General features: G+C 43.9%; 1 protein-coding gene across 1 annotated transcript; it reads left to right on the forward strand.

Moving 5' to 3' along the window:
• Positions 1–223: 223 nt before the first annotated feature.
• Positions 224–16,742, forward strand: LOC101758656. The gene is made up of 26 exons (XM_004966048.3): positions 224–939; positions 1,031–1,098; positions 1,185–1,371; positions 1,452–1,510; positions 1,606–1,648; positions 1,875–2,088; positions 2,313–2,338; positions 9,597–9,705; positions 9,769–9,843; positions 10,464–10,579; positions 10,779–10,893; positions 10,991–11,119; positions 11,767–11,814; positions 12,031–12,221; positions 12,306–12,502; positions 12,590–12,876; positions 13,070–13,219; positions 13,315–13,842; positions 13,949–14,098; positions 14,244–14,319; positions 14,473–14,600; positions 15,192–15,392; positions 15,478–15,615; positions 15,683–15,805; positions 15,943–16,161; positions 16,278–16,742. The coding sequence occupies exons 1-26, from the start codon at positions 224–226 to the stop codon at positions 16,455–16,457; spliced, it is 4,473 nt and encodes a 1,490-aa protein (XP_004966105.2). The 3' UTR covers positions 16,458–16,742.
• Positions 16,743–17,157: the final 415 nt, after the last annotated feature.

A 17,157-nucleotide genomic window follows, 5' to 3' on the forward strand; every position in this document is an offset into this window, starting at 1 on the left:
TGGATCAAGCAGTAGAACTCCCTGTCCGATCCGGTTCCGCGTAATATTTTGGTACTTTATTTACGGGATCATCGCCACACGAAATCAAGTCGATGCGCCAGGCTGTAGTTACGGTCCTCTCCTCAAGCCAGCCACCAGCACCGCCGAACACGCCCGGAAAAAGTTTCCCCTCCCCTCCGTCTCCCACCGCAATTGAAAACCTAGACGGCTAGACCTCATCACCATGGTGCGCACCGCCGATCCCCCGCACGCGGCCGGTGGCCTCGATCCGCACGGGCAAGGCCACCTGTGCTCCCACCCGGTGGCGCTCGACCACCTCTCGATCGGCACTCGCGGCCCCGGCGGCTACCCGACGTCCTTATCCGCGGCCGTTCACCCGGTCGGTCGCGCCGCTGGCTCCAGCGGCGGCCGTCACTGGCCGCCGTATCACGCGTACTCGCTCAATCAACGCGAGTGCTACGGCGCCTACGACCCGATCGATCACCGGCCACCCCCATTCGACGGGCACCCACCAGATCACCGGGACCGCGCCCGTGGCGCCGGTGGCTTCTCGGCGTCCATGCCTCCTCCTCCGGCCCATCGCCCTGCGGGATACGACGTGGATTCTCCCAGCGTCGTGCCGGCGCCCGATCGTCACATGATAAGCAGCGGAGCCTCCTCTGGGCGCCCCCTCCGGCCACGGCGAGAGTCTGACATTTCGCCCGTGCCGTCAGCGCTTATCCGATCTACACAAGGGGAGGGGTACCGCGAGCACCAGCACCACCGCGCCCGTGATGAGAGCGGCCACAGCCCCCGCTTCCACTCGCCGCTCAGGGGATCCAAGTCAGTGCCGTTGCCCGAGCGGCATCGGTCGGAAGACGGACGCAAGGGATCCAAGTCACTGCCGTCTGCCAAGCGGTACCGGTTCGAAGATGGACGCAAGGGCTCTCCAAGCGGCAGGTAAGGCTGTGCTGATATGATGTGTGTGACTCATTGTACCTTGATCAGCTTGGTCTTAGTGTTCCAATGTTTCCTGTGTTTTGGGAGGCAGGCACTGGTATGATGATGGGGAGCGATGTGGAAGCAGAGGCAGATATGCTGATGGCCGGCACACCCAAGGTGATCTTCATTTATCAATTCCCTCCCCCCTCCCTCACAATTGGCACGAGCGCGTTTTGACTATCAATTGTTACTGTGGTCTCCAGAGATGGCCTACCCATCAAGCTGTGACCAAGGGCTCCACAATCTTGGTGATAGCAAGAGGAATCTCAGCCCGCACGACCATGGCGAAAGTGTCCAGCACCACTTGTCGCTAAGAGTGAATCCACCATCGCCAATGCCAATGGAAATGTCTCCATGGGATGATGGCTATAAGAGCCCGACAAGTCCAACGTAGAGCCCTACTTCTCTTTTGGGTCTTATCTCTTGTTTGCGTCCATGTTCTAAGTTCATATGCTTTTGCATACATGCAGATACCGCTGCGAGGATGTAGAACAAGGTTCACGTGATGAAGATAAGAATGAGACTCCAGGTATCACTTCGCAGTTCTAGATTTAGGTGCAGATTTGTTCCAATTGTGATATAAACAGGTGTGCATCTTTTTAACTGTTGTAATATGGTTTCCAGGTTGGCTTGATTCAGACTACGACGCTTCAGGGATTTCTGGAAGGTATCTACCTTTTGGAACTTGTGTTGGGTTGTTGGATACATTGGAATCAATATGAGTTCCATTCTTACCATCGTTGTGTGACTAGCTAGTTGTTTTACCCCCTCTCGAACACACACACACAAAAAAAGCTTCGTTTGTTTTGTCATTGTTATACTTCTGATGAATAGTCTCATGTTGTTTTTTCATCCATCCTAGTCATGTTGTTCTGAAAGAATTATTCAAACAGGGATTCCAACTTCAAAATTGAAGATCCTGTTCTCAAGACAAAAGAAGATTCTGCATATACTGAATTGGTTGATGATTTTATGGATGCTGTGATGAAAAGTTGGCGTGATCCTAATCCTAATATAAGAGTGGATAAAGAAGCTGACCAAAAGCTAGCAGATAGCAGGTTTGCTGAACTGGCTCTGAAGCGTTACAACAAAAACAAAAACAACAAGGTAATTAATTTTTCCATGTTCTTTCCTGCAAGAGAGGCTGACTTGAGCAAGTTAAAACCAGCTAAATGAAGATGATGTCTTCCTTCAGTGCTTCCTTAGAAAGAAAGTTTACAAATTTCAAACAGCATGGAGGCTGGTGCCTGGTGATTTGTTAGCACAACTTAGTTTGAATGGTTAGCTTGTCGTCTTATTTCTGTGAAGTTTGCAAATTGCACTGAATATCTCTATCCCTAGTTAACAGGCTATTGTTGCACTAGGCACCGTTGCATTCTCAATCCACCGTTTTCTTTGTCAATTGCTAATAACCAAACAACTTGTAAAGCACCATGCATACAAGCAAAGCTTCGTGTTGTGCTAGTCATGTAACACACAAATCGTTGTTTTTTGTTATCTCTATTGTGATAATGAGCACTTTGATCCCTGACTGCTCAATGTATTATCTTTGTTGTTAAAGTTGGACTAACAAGCTAGACATTGGCATTTGATTGGGAATGCTAATATTGGTATTAGGAATTCCTGATTGCTTAATATGTTATCTTTGTCATCATAGCTTTAGGTCATTTTCTCCTCACTTGTAACAAACTGTCATAGAGGAATAGGGCTAGATATATTCTGTGTAGAGTGCCAGGGCAAAGGAGGTCACAGGAAAGGTTTGCTCAGTCAGCATGCTTACATGGTGAGACCAAGTCAGGCAGCTTTTAAAACCTCAAGGACAAAAGTAGGCCTTTTGGCGGAACATAAGGAACCGAAACCAAATGATCAATAATTCTTCATTATTGTACTGCTGTAGATACTAAGACTTGTAATGCGCCATAGTAGTCTCTGATCTCATTTTTCATTTACCATACTGTTCAGGTTACTTGGACTAAATTCTTTATTGTAAATTTGTTTGTTTGTTTAGGTTAAGTATGCTCTTATTGAGGCAATTGCTGATGCCGTGATGTTTGAGGCCTCTGGACTCTATCGCCATGTGAATTTCTATGCCAAGGCCAAGAATGGCCCAAAGAAGAACGACGGGAAAGTACTTGTGTTCGCAGAGTTGCATCAGATTGGCTATCGCCCCAATGCTATGGCTCTTACCTGCTTTCGCTTGTTGGATGAGAACAACCAACTGTGTACGTGTATTTGGATCTCAATTCATGTTTAGTTCTTTTTTCATTGTAGAAAGATAACTCGTCATTAACTTTGCAGGTGGACGCCGCGATCAAATTCGGAGCTGTCATATGATTCAAGATCAGGATAAGGGTCACTGTTATGCGTGTAGCGACAGAATTAAGCATCCAGATGGGTCGTGCTACAAGGCTGGTCATTTTGCTAGCATTTGTTATTATCATAACAACTAGGCAGCTATTTGAACTTAAATGCACCGAATTATTTAATTATTAAACATACAGTTTCTCAAATGTTCTCCTGGCTGGTCAATGTTTGTGTATATGTACGATTTTCTAGGTGGCCATGCGCCCCTTTGTGATGAGATGTGACGTCTTGTCTTCCGGACTCTGGTAGTCTGGTACATCAAGATGTGCACATAAATGTGAATTTTAGAGCTGGGGATGTATGTATGATATACAATGCAATAAACTATTTGGTTCGCGTGATGCCTTCCTTTTATTCGATGATGTGCATCTGTTGTTTGTCACATGCTATATTCAAAACACAATGCATTTAAAATGAAAGATTAGCAAGAATTACATTATTGGCCATGTATAAGACGTGTATACCATAAACTTTGATCACATTGACTACAAACTTTCTTAAGGAGATACATGTGGTACGGCCCTTCCACCATGATCAGTGAGATGGTGACTCTGGCGTTCGTGAATATCTGAGATGGCGACCCAAAAGCCATGGATCCGTGACTGCAGCTGAAACGGAGTCATATGACAAGGATTGCTAAACTATCAGTGGTGCTTTAGTAACCATTTGCTAATGATGGATTAATTAGGCTTAATAGATTCGTCTCGCGAATTAGTATAGGGGTTCTGCAGTTAGTTTTATAATTAGCTCATGTTTAATCCTCCTAATTAGCGTCCGAACATCCGATATGACCTCTCCTAAAGTTTAAAGTTTTGTATCCTGTATCCAAACATCCCCTAACTTACCAAGCATAGTACCCGGCCAGTAATACTCTCTGTTTTTGGAATTAGCTTCCGATAGGCATACTGCATTTTCACCGTGGCCGGGCCCGCAGAACAGTGGCACTTTCATCACAACGCCGTCGCAGCAGGCGTGGGTGGCAGCTGGCACCGCAAAACCCTCCTCTCCCAGGCCGAGCTCCCGAATCATCGCAGCCTTGTCCTCCCCGCCGCCGCCATTCGGACCCCAGTACGGCCGTACCCCACATTTGCCGTCGCATCTGCTCATCCGGCCTCTTGCTCCGGCTCGGAGCGGAGGCGGCCGCGACGCGTGTTTCGCTGCTGATCTGCGGGCTCCTCGGCCCTCGCCTCCTCCGGTCCTCCCGGTTCCCGCCCACACAGGCTGAGCGGCTCACGGCAGCCTACCGTCGGACTCCCGCCGCCGCAGCCACCGAGTCCGAACTCCAAGGTAAAACACTCTCTGGATTCTGGAATGTCCGTCCTCCCAAAACCCACTGATGGCCGGAGACGTTGCGTGATGACGATTCAGTGTTCTGTTGCTGTCGCTTACAGAGCTCGGTATATCTCATCGCGGTCGACCGCAGGTTGGGCAGCCATTTCGTGGAGTCAAACCCCTGAGGTGACGCTTTCTCTTCACCTGATGCAATTTCCTGGAGTTAATTTGGGAACATTTGTGCCCAAGCACTTTTGAACACCAGTGTTATCTGAATCTGTAATATCCATTTCCTCGTACCTTCAGTTTTATGCTAGATTATTTAGTTATTTCGAGGGCACTGAACCATGACAACATGAATTCGGTGATACCGGGAAGAATACAAGCAGTGGGTGATTGGGAAAACCGGAAAAGCAACCTAGGTTGCTATGGAACTGCAGTGAATTTTTTGCATATCGGAGCTGTCTCATCAACATATCAACCTTAGCCTAGTTTTTGTTGTTTCATATGGAGTTATCTCCATTCAAATTCAAATTTCAATGGAAACCCGTAATACTGCTCACAGTTGTGGGGCTTGTGATTGAACTAGTTTTCATTTTCTTTCCAATCATGTTTTATCACTGATTTGCGTGTAGTTTGGGGATTTCGTCTCTTAGAATCTGAATTAAATCATCTGGAAGTCTTTAAATTAATATGTTGTTTTCCTTGGCAGTAGGCGCTGTAGATCAATCATCCATCTTTGAGTTATCTGCTACTACCGTTAAAGAGGTATGCTTCTCAGCTACATCCTGCTATGATCCCAATTTACTTCATTTGTTTCCTCCGGCAAGCAACGATTGTTTGAGGAACATCATTCGCATCTGCTCTTAGAAGTTCAGGACAGTGATAAGTGATAATCTTGCAACATATGTAATAGATCAATTTATGTACTTACCTTTTCAGATTGATTTTCTATTTTCAACCAAGGGAAACACCCCTATCACCTTTTGAATAAAATGATGCACAAAAGTTGTGGTTGAGATGCTACATCACACCCTACAATGTGAAGCTACCTACACATCACACATTCAGTGTTGATTACCATACCCCAACTTGCTTGGGACTAAATGGCTTTGTTGTTGCTGTTGCATCAGCTCCTTTGCTATAGTATCAGTAGGCTTCTCCACCTGCCCATCCATCTCCATTGCTTGCTAATCCTCATTAAACTGACTCCCATTTCCATTTCATTTCTATTTGTATTCTTCACAATAATGAATTCTTGCTTATCTACATACTCTTCTATAATCTGTGGATCTGTTACACGTTGGCAACTTATCCATTTCAACCTCTAGCAGTAGACCTGCTGTTCTATACGCTGAATCTTCGCCATCTTTTAGCTCCTTGCTGCTGGTTTGTATATGAGGTTAAAGGGAGGAACATGTCCTCCCTTCAGGACCTATCCCTTTTCATTTTTATCCTGTGTCCCTTCACGTAACTCACCATCACCTTTTGATGTTTGTATTAGTCTAACATTGAACTTTAATTTAACATCCCCAACTGAGAGCAGCTGTGCCTGATCATGATTGTGAGTTATTGTTTTAGGCAAACAATCTGAAGATGGTAACAGATCCATTTCAGTTTCAGAAAGTAAGCATGTTGTTTCATAAATTGAATCCTTGGCGTCTTTTAGCCCATAATAGTTAAATTCTTCTGAACTGGATTGAACATATCCTGCTGCTCATCATATATGCTCCTTTTCCACGGTTGTCCTCTAACTTTTCTAACTCACCAGCATTTGTTTTTAAGCAGTTTTTATTTGAATTGATGTAAATAATGTAGTTTGTGTAAGTTTGTCTAATTGCAAGGTGTGCAAGTTTTAATTTTGATTTTTTTCATAGATATGCGACCAGTACAGAAGTACAAGAGGAACTACCGGCGTTTCACTTGGACGAACAGGACCGCTAATGGTGCACCTGTTCTGACCAGGAGGCGGAATACTCCCAAAGGTAATTTTTCTACATTTAGTTTTGCTTTCTATTAGAAAAAGGTCCATTACTATCACATGATATATCATTTGTTCGTTTAACTTCTACAAATTCATATGCAGATGAATGCAGCTTTTATTCAGTTATTGCAGCTTTGGAGTCAAACATGCGACTCCAGCGAGGCTTTGTAGACAATCTATCTATAAAGTACTTGAAGCAAAAGCGCAAAAAGGTTTTGAGTGCTGATGTCGAGATGACGAAGTTCGGGAAAGTAGAGCAATTGTTGAAGATATTGAAAGAGATAGGAGTACCATCGGAGCATATCTATAACCTGATTCTTCAGGTAACATATTTTCTTATTTCTTGTTACAAGTGATTCATACACACTAATATATTGTGCAATTCAAATTCCGATCTAAGTTTTGTGTGCTCAACTAAAGTTAAAATAAAATCATACAAGGTCAAGCATTTTTAGCACATGAGAAAGCAACTTTTAATTTAATACTACTACGAAGCCTTGTTTATATGCACCCGATTTTTGTTAAAATCTTAGAATATAAATAAATGCATGAATTAGGAGTTTGCATATGTTTTACGTTAGTTAAAGTATAAACAATCTAAACAACTCTTTAACAATATAAAGCACCCAAGTAGTTTTGTAGTTGGTTTTTCTACGGTTGCTTTTGATATGGCCAACGCCACATGGCTTACTTTGTGAATCAGACAATTACTATTTATTTGTCAATTGCAGAGGCAGTGCCCTGTTTGTCCTATGCATAAGATCTCTGGATACAAAAAATATGATGTGTCCAAGCCTATGCATATCCGAGCTGCGCTGGAGAGACACTTGAAGCATGGCCCTATGGTGGCTGTATTCTGGATCAGTGCAAACTATGATGAATGTATGAAGAACGGTGCTGTTTATAGATTCATCCATATACGTGGGAAGGTTAGGATTAGCCATGAAGTATGTGTGGTGAACTTTGGCATCGAGGAAGATGTCCCTTTCTTGTTGTTTAGACTTGACATTGCAGGTTGGCCTGAATTTGGCCGGGTTGAGATGCAATCTGTTATAGAGCTGTACGGGATCAACATGTAGTGGAATTGAGAAATGAACTACCCCATCTTGGACTGTGTTTTGACTCGAGTGCTGGTTGAGGTCAATCTATGTACTGAAATTGAGTCGATGTTTATTGTTTTTCTTCCAATTGAGGAAACATTCATGGGAATAGGAAGCAACATATATTTTCTGTTTTTCATGCATAATAAAAGATGTGATCTATTGACCAAATTTCAACACCTATTTCTCAAAATGGGGAATAGTGAAGACGTACTTCGTGAGACAATGCTTGAGCTGTTGAAGCAGCTAACCTTGTGTTGAAGCTCTCCGTGGCTTGGTGTTTGAGTGCTATGAACATCGCTATCATGCACGCTATACCTTCGTGCAACCATTGTGGCTGCTCCATCCTCTTCCCTCTTTTCTAGATTTTACATCTAGTATCGTGTATAGCCTACCCGTTGATTAATGTTGGAAAGTTTAGAAATTACTACCGCACCTGAATTTTAGTTCTCAATTCAGAGTCAGTGGAAGTTCATATTCATCAAAATATGCATGGTTTCCACAAGTACGATTACGATGCCCGACTCCCAGTGCATTTGATCCTTGACGTTACAAGCAATGTGTTTGCTACTGCGGTGTGGCATGGATCTTCCATTTTGTTTAGGGTTAATTGGATTGGTGCAAGTACAGTTCGAACTTTGAATTTTTTTTTCATTACAATTCATCTATTCATAAACTTGTTATTACAGTTTCCCTTGATTAAAAAATATGCCATTGTATAGGTCTTTGATACTTTTGGATCCACCTTCCCGCTATGGTATTTCCATATTGACATAAATGCCCTTGTCCTCCACACTTATTTTCTTCTCAAAATCCTCCATGGTTGCTTGCAAAGTTGCAAGTCCTTCACCGTATCTTGGTCTTCTATCTGTCGACGTTCAAAGTGTTAACAAAGGCAGCTGGGGCGCGCGCTCGCACAGTTGCAGAGTTGCAGTAGCAGACGCACGGGAGGGGGGATGCTACCTAAATCTGGAGAGCCTGGCGCCGCGTGCCGCCGAGGATGGCGGAGGTCCTGGAGCTCCGGCGCACGAACGGCGGGACGCCACCACCCCTCCTCCCTCGCCCCCACCAACCACCACCCGCCCGCCCCCCTGTCACCGCGCCACCGAGGGCAAAGCCGCGTCGCGAATAACCGTGGGGGCGTGCGCGCGTGCGTGCCTCTCTCCCTCCCTCCCCGCCCGCCCGCCCGCCCGCACCGCCACCACCGCCCCCACCCTCATCCCCGGCGCGCGTCGCGTCTCTCCCGGTCGGAGGCGGAGGAGCGGAGGACGACCATCACCGGCGCCGACGCACCGGCGTCCCGCATTCCCCCGATCCGGTTCCGCCCGACCCCGTTGCCGCGGCAGCTCGATCCGACCGACCAACTTGCCGGCCGGCGGGCGCCACGTAGTTATGTAATGGCCTCGTTCTCATCCCATGCTTTTTCATCCGCCGTGTCCATTCTGGTTGTGCTAATGATCAGGATCGCTGGGGTTCGAGGGTGATCGACTGATCGGCCTGTGTTGCACTTCATTTTTGGTCCACAATTTGTCGAAAATCGCTTCTTTTTTTAATGGTGTGTTGCGGATTGATCATCTGTTCCTGCTGGTTCATTTTCATTTCTTTTTTTAAACAAATTTCTACACTATTTCAATTTTGGTGTCACTTTGCGTGCTTATCATCAAAGTTGAATTATCCGTCTGATTGATCATCTGTTTTTGGTTCACATTTTATAAATTCAACTGAGATGCTTTCAAAAAAAATTTCCCCCTTTGGGTCAACTTATATCATTTCATTGTTGGAATCTGGATCATGAGGTGTTTGTTATGGTTTTTTTTTTTTTGCGAAACGGTGTTTGTTATGGTTGGCGTTGGCACTAACATGCACAATTATCAGCTGTTAACATAGAAGTCTAGGATGGCGTGCGGGAGCCTGTGCTATTTCTGCCCTGGGCTGACCACACGGTCCAGGATGCCCGTGAAGCGGTACAAGAAGATCCTTGCAGAGATCTTTCCCAGAACACAGGTTTGGACTTGCTGCATCGCTTTTATTTTTGTCAAATGTGACCATGTTATTTTTCTGCTGCAGGATGAAGAACCTAATGAAAGAAGGATTGGGAAGTTGTGCGAGTATGCTTCGAAAAACCCTCTTCGGATGCCAAAGGTTCGTCCCTTGATCTTCTTTTTTCTTTCTGGAAAAGGCCCAGCAAGATTCTCTCAGGCTTGTATTGACATAGAAGAAGCAAGAAACAGAAGGAAAACTACAGCAGGTCAAAAATGAGGCAACAAAGAAAAAAGGAGACACCCCAAGAGAGCTCTAAGCAGTTAGGATGATCTCTCTGAGGCGTTTTGCACCAGAGTGCAGCCTCCTCCTTGATTCTTGCAAGCAGACAAGTAGTGTCTTAGTCGTCGTGAGTGCCGGCTGTCGAAAACCCTCGCATTAGATTCAATTTCCCATTCTATTAAGAGTGTGAGCAAGCAAACCGCCCGTTGCTTCCTCATTGGAACTAGTTGTTTGATGCCAGGATTAGCCGACTTTTTGAGCGAGTTATTCTTGCTGCCAAACGAACCTTCAGAATACAATTTGCCAGTATTATAGCTACTGTAGTACAAATTATAAATGCAATGGGACACTGTAGCAATAGTGCCATTTCTCTGTGGTGCTCTTGTTTCAGAGTAATTCTTATTAGATATATTACCAGACATGACTGACTCTCAGTCTGTTCTAACAAATTCAGATTCTCAGTAAGCTTGTGGTCTTTTTGCACATTGATATTTGAGCAGATCACAGTTTACTTGGAGCAACGTATTTACCGGGACTTAAGAAGTGAGCAATATGGCTTTGCAAAAGTGGTGATGTTGATATATCGCAGGCTGTTGGTTTCTTGTAAAGAACAGATGTGAGTCTTCCTTTGAAGTTTCTCTTGCTCTCATCGCACTGGATTCTGTGAAGTTATGTGTGTTAATCTAGCAGCACCCTAATGCCAATAATCATATGTTATATTTTCATTTGGTTTGCAATTGATATACTTCTTACACTTTATTATTGCTTTTGGTGCCTTGGTGGTTAAAATTATAATTGTTATTTTCTTAATGCAGGCCACTGTTTGCAAGTAGCCTATTAAGCATTGTACACACTCTTTTAGACCAAAAGAGACAGGACGATATGCGCATCATTGGGTGTGAAACCTTGTTTGATTTTGCTGTCAATCAGGTATTCCTATCAGGGTGGATGCCATTGTCCATTAGCAATATTCAGTATATATATAGGCATATCTCATTATCAGTGATTTCTTGTCTTTATATTCCAGGTGGATGGTACATATCAGTTCAATTTGGAAGGGCTGGTCCCAAGATTATGTGAAATAGCCCAAGAAGTAGGAGAAGATGAGAGGGCAAAGTCCCTGAGAGCGGCAGCCCTGCAATCCCTTTCAGCTATGGTAAGTTCTGTGATCAGACCATATCAAACAGATATCATATTCCAAAAGAATGTTGGCACACTTCCAGCAATAACAAGTCTAATTTACAGTTTAATACATTTCTTATCATGCGATCAAAGAAAGCTCATATGCGATAAGTACCTGCGACTAACTTCATATTACTTGAACTTTCGAACTAAACCTAGCTCAATTTTTTGAGGGTGTGGATGTATGCCTGGATCACCCAAGTTCAAATCCCATTTCATGCAAATTTGGGCTCCTGCTTCTTCTTTATAACTAAACATGTAGTTCCTCTGATGTATTATTGTAACTTCCCGTCACTATCTATAGACAGATCCAGATATTTCTGCAAATATATAGTCCCTCCAGTCATGCAGACATGTCACTTTGGATATCAGCAGGGTCACGGCATTTTTTTTGTGACTGGAAGGAGTAGCTCTTTAGGACTTCAATCTCTGTTCAAAAAGATTTCAATGTATGCTCCATCATAAAACTCAAATGAATTATGCAAATGGCATCCTCTTAAAGATTACTGCTTCTCATTCTTCTAACATTCCATAAACACAAAACCACTCTTAGCATCTAAAATTTTCAAATGAAAATATCTTCGACAGTCATAATATCATGTAGTTTCTTTCGTTGAGCAGATCTGGTTTATGGGAGAGCTTTCTCACATCTCATCAGAGTTTGACAATGTAAGTATTAAAGCGAGTTCTTTTTCTTGCCTGACTTTCCTGTTTACTATGTACATGCCAATCTTGTGATTACATCTAAAGAAGAAACATTATTTGGTACTGCAAGGAAGGTTCCTTGCTTATGTTCATTTGGTTACTACCATACCATCACTTTTGCAAGCAGATTGCAGACACACATGTTTCATCACAGCTCTTGTTTTCTATTTTATTTTCTAGGTTGTTCAAGTTGTACTGGAAAACTACACACCTCACAAGATGCAAAATGATGGTCAAAGTACCAATGATGCCGATAACCAATCGGTGCAAGAAGACCAAAAGGATGAGCAACCTCCTTCCCCTTTTGTCATCTCTACGGTCCCCTCTTGGGAGAACATAGTTAATGTTAAGGGAGGAGTAAAACTGCCAGAGTAATATAATCTTATTTTTGCTCCTTTTTATTTACTTCGCTGCTTATACAGTAAGTAGTTCCTAAACATATCCCCGTGCTGCAGGGAAGACGCTAGGGATCCTAAGTTTTGGTCCAGAATCTGTGTGCACAATATGGCCAAGCTTTCTAGGGAGGCGACCACATTCCGTCGCATCTTGGAATGTTTGTTTCGGTACTTTGGTAACAATAGTTCATGGTTGTCAGAAAATGGACTTGCTCTATGTGTCTTGTTGGACATGCAACTTCTAGTGGAAAGCTCAGGTGCTCCCTTTCCATGGTGGTCTCTGAGACTAAGTATACTGCATATGGGCAATATGGTTACTTATGTTGTTTAAACGATTTCTGCAGGCCAGAATATGCACTTAATGCTGTCACTACTGATAAAGCATATTGAGCACAAGGCGATGGTGAAGCAGCCAGACATGCAGCTTAGCCTCGTGGAGGTGGCAACTACCCTTGCAGAGCAATCCAGTGCTATGGCTTCAGCAGCAACAATAGGTGCCATAAGTGATCTTGTGAGGCATTTGAAAAGGACATTCCATATTACTCTTGGCAGTAAAGATTTGGAATTAGTCAAATGGAACGAAAAATTCCGGAAGGCCATAGATGAATGCCTAGTTCAGCTGTCAAAGAAGGTGCCTTTTCCTTTCTCTCCATCTAAAGTTTTATGCTTCCTTCTTGTTACAATATAAGGGTGCTACTTCCGTAAGTGTGATTTTTTAACTAATCCCCCACTGGCAGTCTGGTTTGTGTAATATGTTGATTAGTCTCATATGAACATCCATGCACAATGCATATAAGGCTTATCAAGACTGTTGTGTTGATCAGGTATCTGATGCTGGGCCAGTTCTTGACATGATGGCTGTGATGCTGGAAAATATTGCGAGCACTGCTGTTGTAGCTAGATCAACTGCAGCTGCTGTTTATCGCACAGCTCAAATAATTGCTTCCGTGCCAAATTTGCAGTATCAGAATAAGGTATACTGTTATACTAATGAACTTAAGTGTTAAAATTAATCTCAGGCAACACTACTTTCTTCTGGTTGAAATTTATCTTCTATACTTGATGCCAGGTGTTTCCTGAAGCTCTGTTTCATCAGTTGTTGTTAACAATGATCCACCCTGATCATGAAGCTCGTATTGCTGCACACCGCATATTTGCTATAGTCTTAGTTCCATCTTCTGTTTCACCTTCAATTCAAGCCAGTCCCTCTGGGCAGGCAAAGAAGCATGACATGCAGAGGACACTCTCTAGGGCTGTGTCCGTATTTTCTTCTTCGGCTGCTATCTTTGAAAAGTTGAAAAAGGACAAGTTCTCAGACAATTCACAAGGAGAAAGCAAGGACAGTAGTTTGCATAACATTGGTGAAGGGACAGGACAACACAAGAGTCAAATCCTGCCCGTGTCTCAAAGCCGTAAGCGTAGCATGAAAGTTCCTAATTTTTCCATGAAAAGAGGCCCTTCAATGGCCATTAGAGCTCCTTCCGTATCAATCAGAGCTCCATCAATATCTTTAAGAGGTCCTTCAATGTCTTTAAGAGCACCTTCTATGTCTGTAAAGGAAGACCAAAGTTCCTCAAGCAAGTCAGATGAGGAAACGGTATAACTGATTCTAACCTGGATGTATGAAGTAACAATGAGCTATATTTGAGCAAAATATTTCTTATCATGAATAACTGTTTGTGCACTGTGCTGAATGCATTCAGGAATCAGTGTTGGTAAAGCTGAGCACTCGTCAGATCACACTTTTGCTGTCGTCCATTTGGGCTCAAGCAATATCTCCTGAAAACACTCCTGCAAACTATGAAGCCATTGCTCATACTTACAGTTTGCTTCTGTTGTTCTCTGGATCCAAGGTAAGCCTACTTTCTATGCGTTGTTCTTTTCCGACATGAATCCCTGCTTGTAAGAGGAACCTGATAATCATTCAATTGTCGCTAAGTCCAACCTGATCCTTCGTAAGTCCTATGTGCTGATGGTTTCTCCCCTTTCCTCTTCCAGGCATCAACTTTTGAGGCTCTTACTCAGAGTTTTCAGGTTGCATTTGCTTTGAGGAGCCATTCACTCACCGAAGCAGGTAATATAGTCAAATTCCCTTTGCAGCATTACAAGATAGAAATTCAATGTTCCACGTAAGGTTTATCTTCATGTTATACACGATGGCACAGTAGTTATGTATACTTAAATGGGGTTTTGGTTCCTTTCTAACTGCCTGTTTTTTATCTTGTAGATTCGTTAGCACCATCTCGGCGCCGCTCCTTGTTTACTCTGTCCACAACCATGATTATTTTCTCGTCAAGAGCTTACAATGTGTTGCCACTAATTCCAATCTGTAAACAAATGATCAATGACCGTGCGGTATGTAAGAACAAATTTTGAACAGTTTTATTCTTCTGCATTTCTTTTGACTATGGTAGTTTAACTCCTTAAACAAGACTGTATTCAGAATGATGGCATAGAATATTAGTTGGAAAGTGGTAAGAACACATCCAAGCTGAGAGTCTGAATTAAAATTAACCTATAAGCAACAAAACTTGCTATGCTGCATTGTTTCTCTTGTATGTACCCTAATATTTGTTTGTAAATCATGAGCTTTCTATATTAATCGTTCCTGGAAATTTTGTTTACCTCATAGTGAGTACTGAGTTTCGTAGTGACAGTCTAGCAACTGTGTACCCATGAATCGATTCTTCATCCTTCCATCTTATGGCCCCTTGATATCCTTCAGTTCCCTATGGTTTAGAGTTTAATTGATGAATGTGGTTTAAATCTTTTGATCTCAATAATGATGCATTGGTTTGACAACCATCCAATTTATTTTGTTAATATACTAAGTTTTTGAAGCACTTCTGCTGCGTCTTGAGAGCAAACGTTTGTTTAGGCCCTTATATTCACTCGTCACGTATGGTGTGGCCCTTATATTCAACGTTTGTTTGCTATTTTGTTTAGGCCGATCCGTTCCTTCATTTGGTGGATGAGAGCAAACTTATGGCCGTTAAAGATTCCTCAGATGACCCGTCAAAAATATATGGATCACCGGAGGACAATGCGAATGCACTGAGGTCCCTTTCAGAAATAGAAGTATCAGAAAGTCAATCTCGAGAATGCATAGTCTCGACAATCATGAACAACATTGCAAATATGATGGATGTAATGTTGAGCTTCACAATTGTATCTTGTTTCCACAGTTTGACCGATTTCCATGCAGCTGCTAATGACTTCACTAGTTCTGCAGGCCGAGTTGCATAATGTGAGAAGCCAATTGCTAAGTGACTTCACTCCTGATGACATGTGTCCTATGAGCACTCAGTTCTTTGAAGCACATACTGATAATCCTTCATCAGGGTCTCATGAGACTGGCCACCACCAAGAGGTCCATACATCTGGCTCGTGTATCGGTCTCTTACCTTCCATGCTAAACATGTATGTTTTCTCAACAGGCTATGCTGATTGACCTGGGGAATGACCATGATGCTTTTGGGGAAGCTTCGGAAAGCACAGAAGCTTGCGCATCTTCTGTACCTGCATCAGATCTTCTGAGTATCGATCAGCTTCTTGAAACGGTATGGTCTTCATCCCCTTCATATTTTTATCTGACATTGGGGTGGTACTGTCATGTTGATATATATAGCCTTTGCACGAAGTTACAGGTTGTGGTCGCTTGGCATGGTAACTTTGTGAAGATTGTGATGTGTTTCAGGTTGGCGCGGACGCAGCACCTCAGGCAGGAGCAGCTCCGTTGTCAACAGACATGGCGTTCAAGGATATGACCAGCCATTGCGAAGCCCTGACGATCGGGAAACAGCAGAAGATGTCCGCCTTCATGAGCTTCCAGCAGAGCGTGCAGGCGGCTGGCCTGCCAAGCAGCCAGCCCAACGAGATGGAGCTGGCTCTTTTCCAAGGCCCACAGTTGCCTCAGGTAGAGTGCACCTCCCATTCTCTCAAAACCATTCCTTTACCCTCCTCAACAATTCATTTGGAACAGAACATAACCCAAAACAAGGTCTTGACATCAATGATTCCAACTCTGAGCAGACCGCGGCGCGGAGCACGAACCCGTTCGCCGACGACAACCTGCAGGGCTTCCCGCAGCTCACGAACGCGCCCAACGGCGAGAACCCGCACCCGCCGCCGGCCCAGGACTTCCAGCAAGATTTCCTCAAGCTGCCGGCGGCGAGCCCGTACGACAACTTCCTCCGTGCTGCTGGCTGTTAGAGGTCCATCCTGCAGCAGCCAGAAGACCATCATTTACATCCATGGATGACGGTGATGATGATCTCAAGATAGTCCCAGAGGAAGGTGTGTCGATCAGTTTCTTCCATTTTTGCAGAAGAAAAGGAAAAAAAAAAAGGTATGTCCGCGTCTGAGGCCTTAGAGGCTCGACCGGATTCGACACCCATTCTTTACGTACGTACAGCTGTATATACGTACACGCGTATAGGTTGGTTCCTTGTGTCCTTTTTTTTTTTTTTTTGCCAATGCGACGTGTGTAGAGGGGCTGTGTGGGGGAGCAGTGCCTTCTGTCGCAGACTGCTGTACATGTTAACATGTTGCAGAAAAAATTAAACATAATAAAAAAGAAAGAAAATGACGTGTTCGAAAAACGAAAGGCATCGCTGTACCCTGTACGGCATGCACGGTAAGTTCCCCACGTCACGACGAACTTGCAGTCGCTTCTTGTGACTGTGAGCAGGAGGTAGCGCCGTCGTGTTCACGAAATCATGCACGCACGGACGGCAGCATCCTTTGTTTATCTCGCTGTCGATCACCAACTTGATCGACGTCGTCGCGGAATTCTCCATTATATTGTGATCGATCGCATCGGTAATCACGGAGATCCGAACGTGATGACCTGGCACCCAATCCATTGAATGTCCTGTAGCTCGAGGACGAATTGTTCTTTGCATCGGCTGCC

This window comes from Setaria italica, chromosome IV (genome assembly GCF_000263155.2).
Source record: "Setaria italica strain Yugu1 chromosome IV, Setaria_italica_v2.0, whole genome shotgun sequence".
Classification (NCBI taxonomy): Eukaryota; Viridiplantae; Streptophyta; class Magnoliopsida; order Poales; family Poaceae; genus Setaria; species Setaria italica.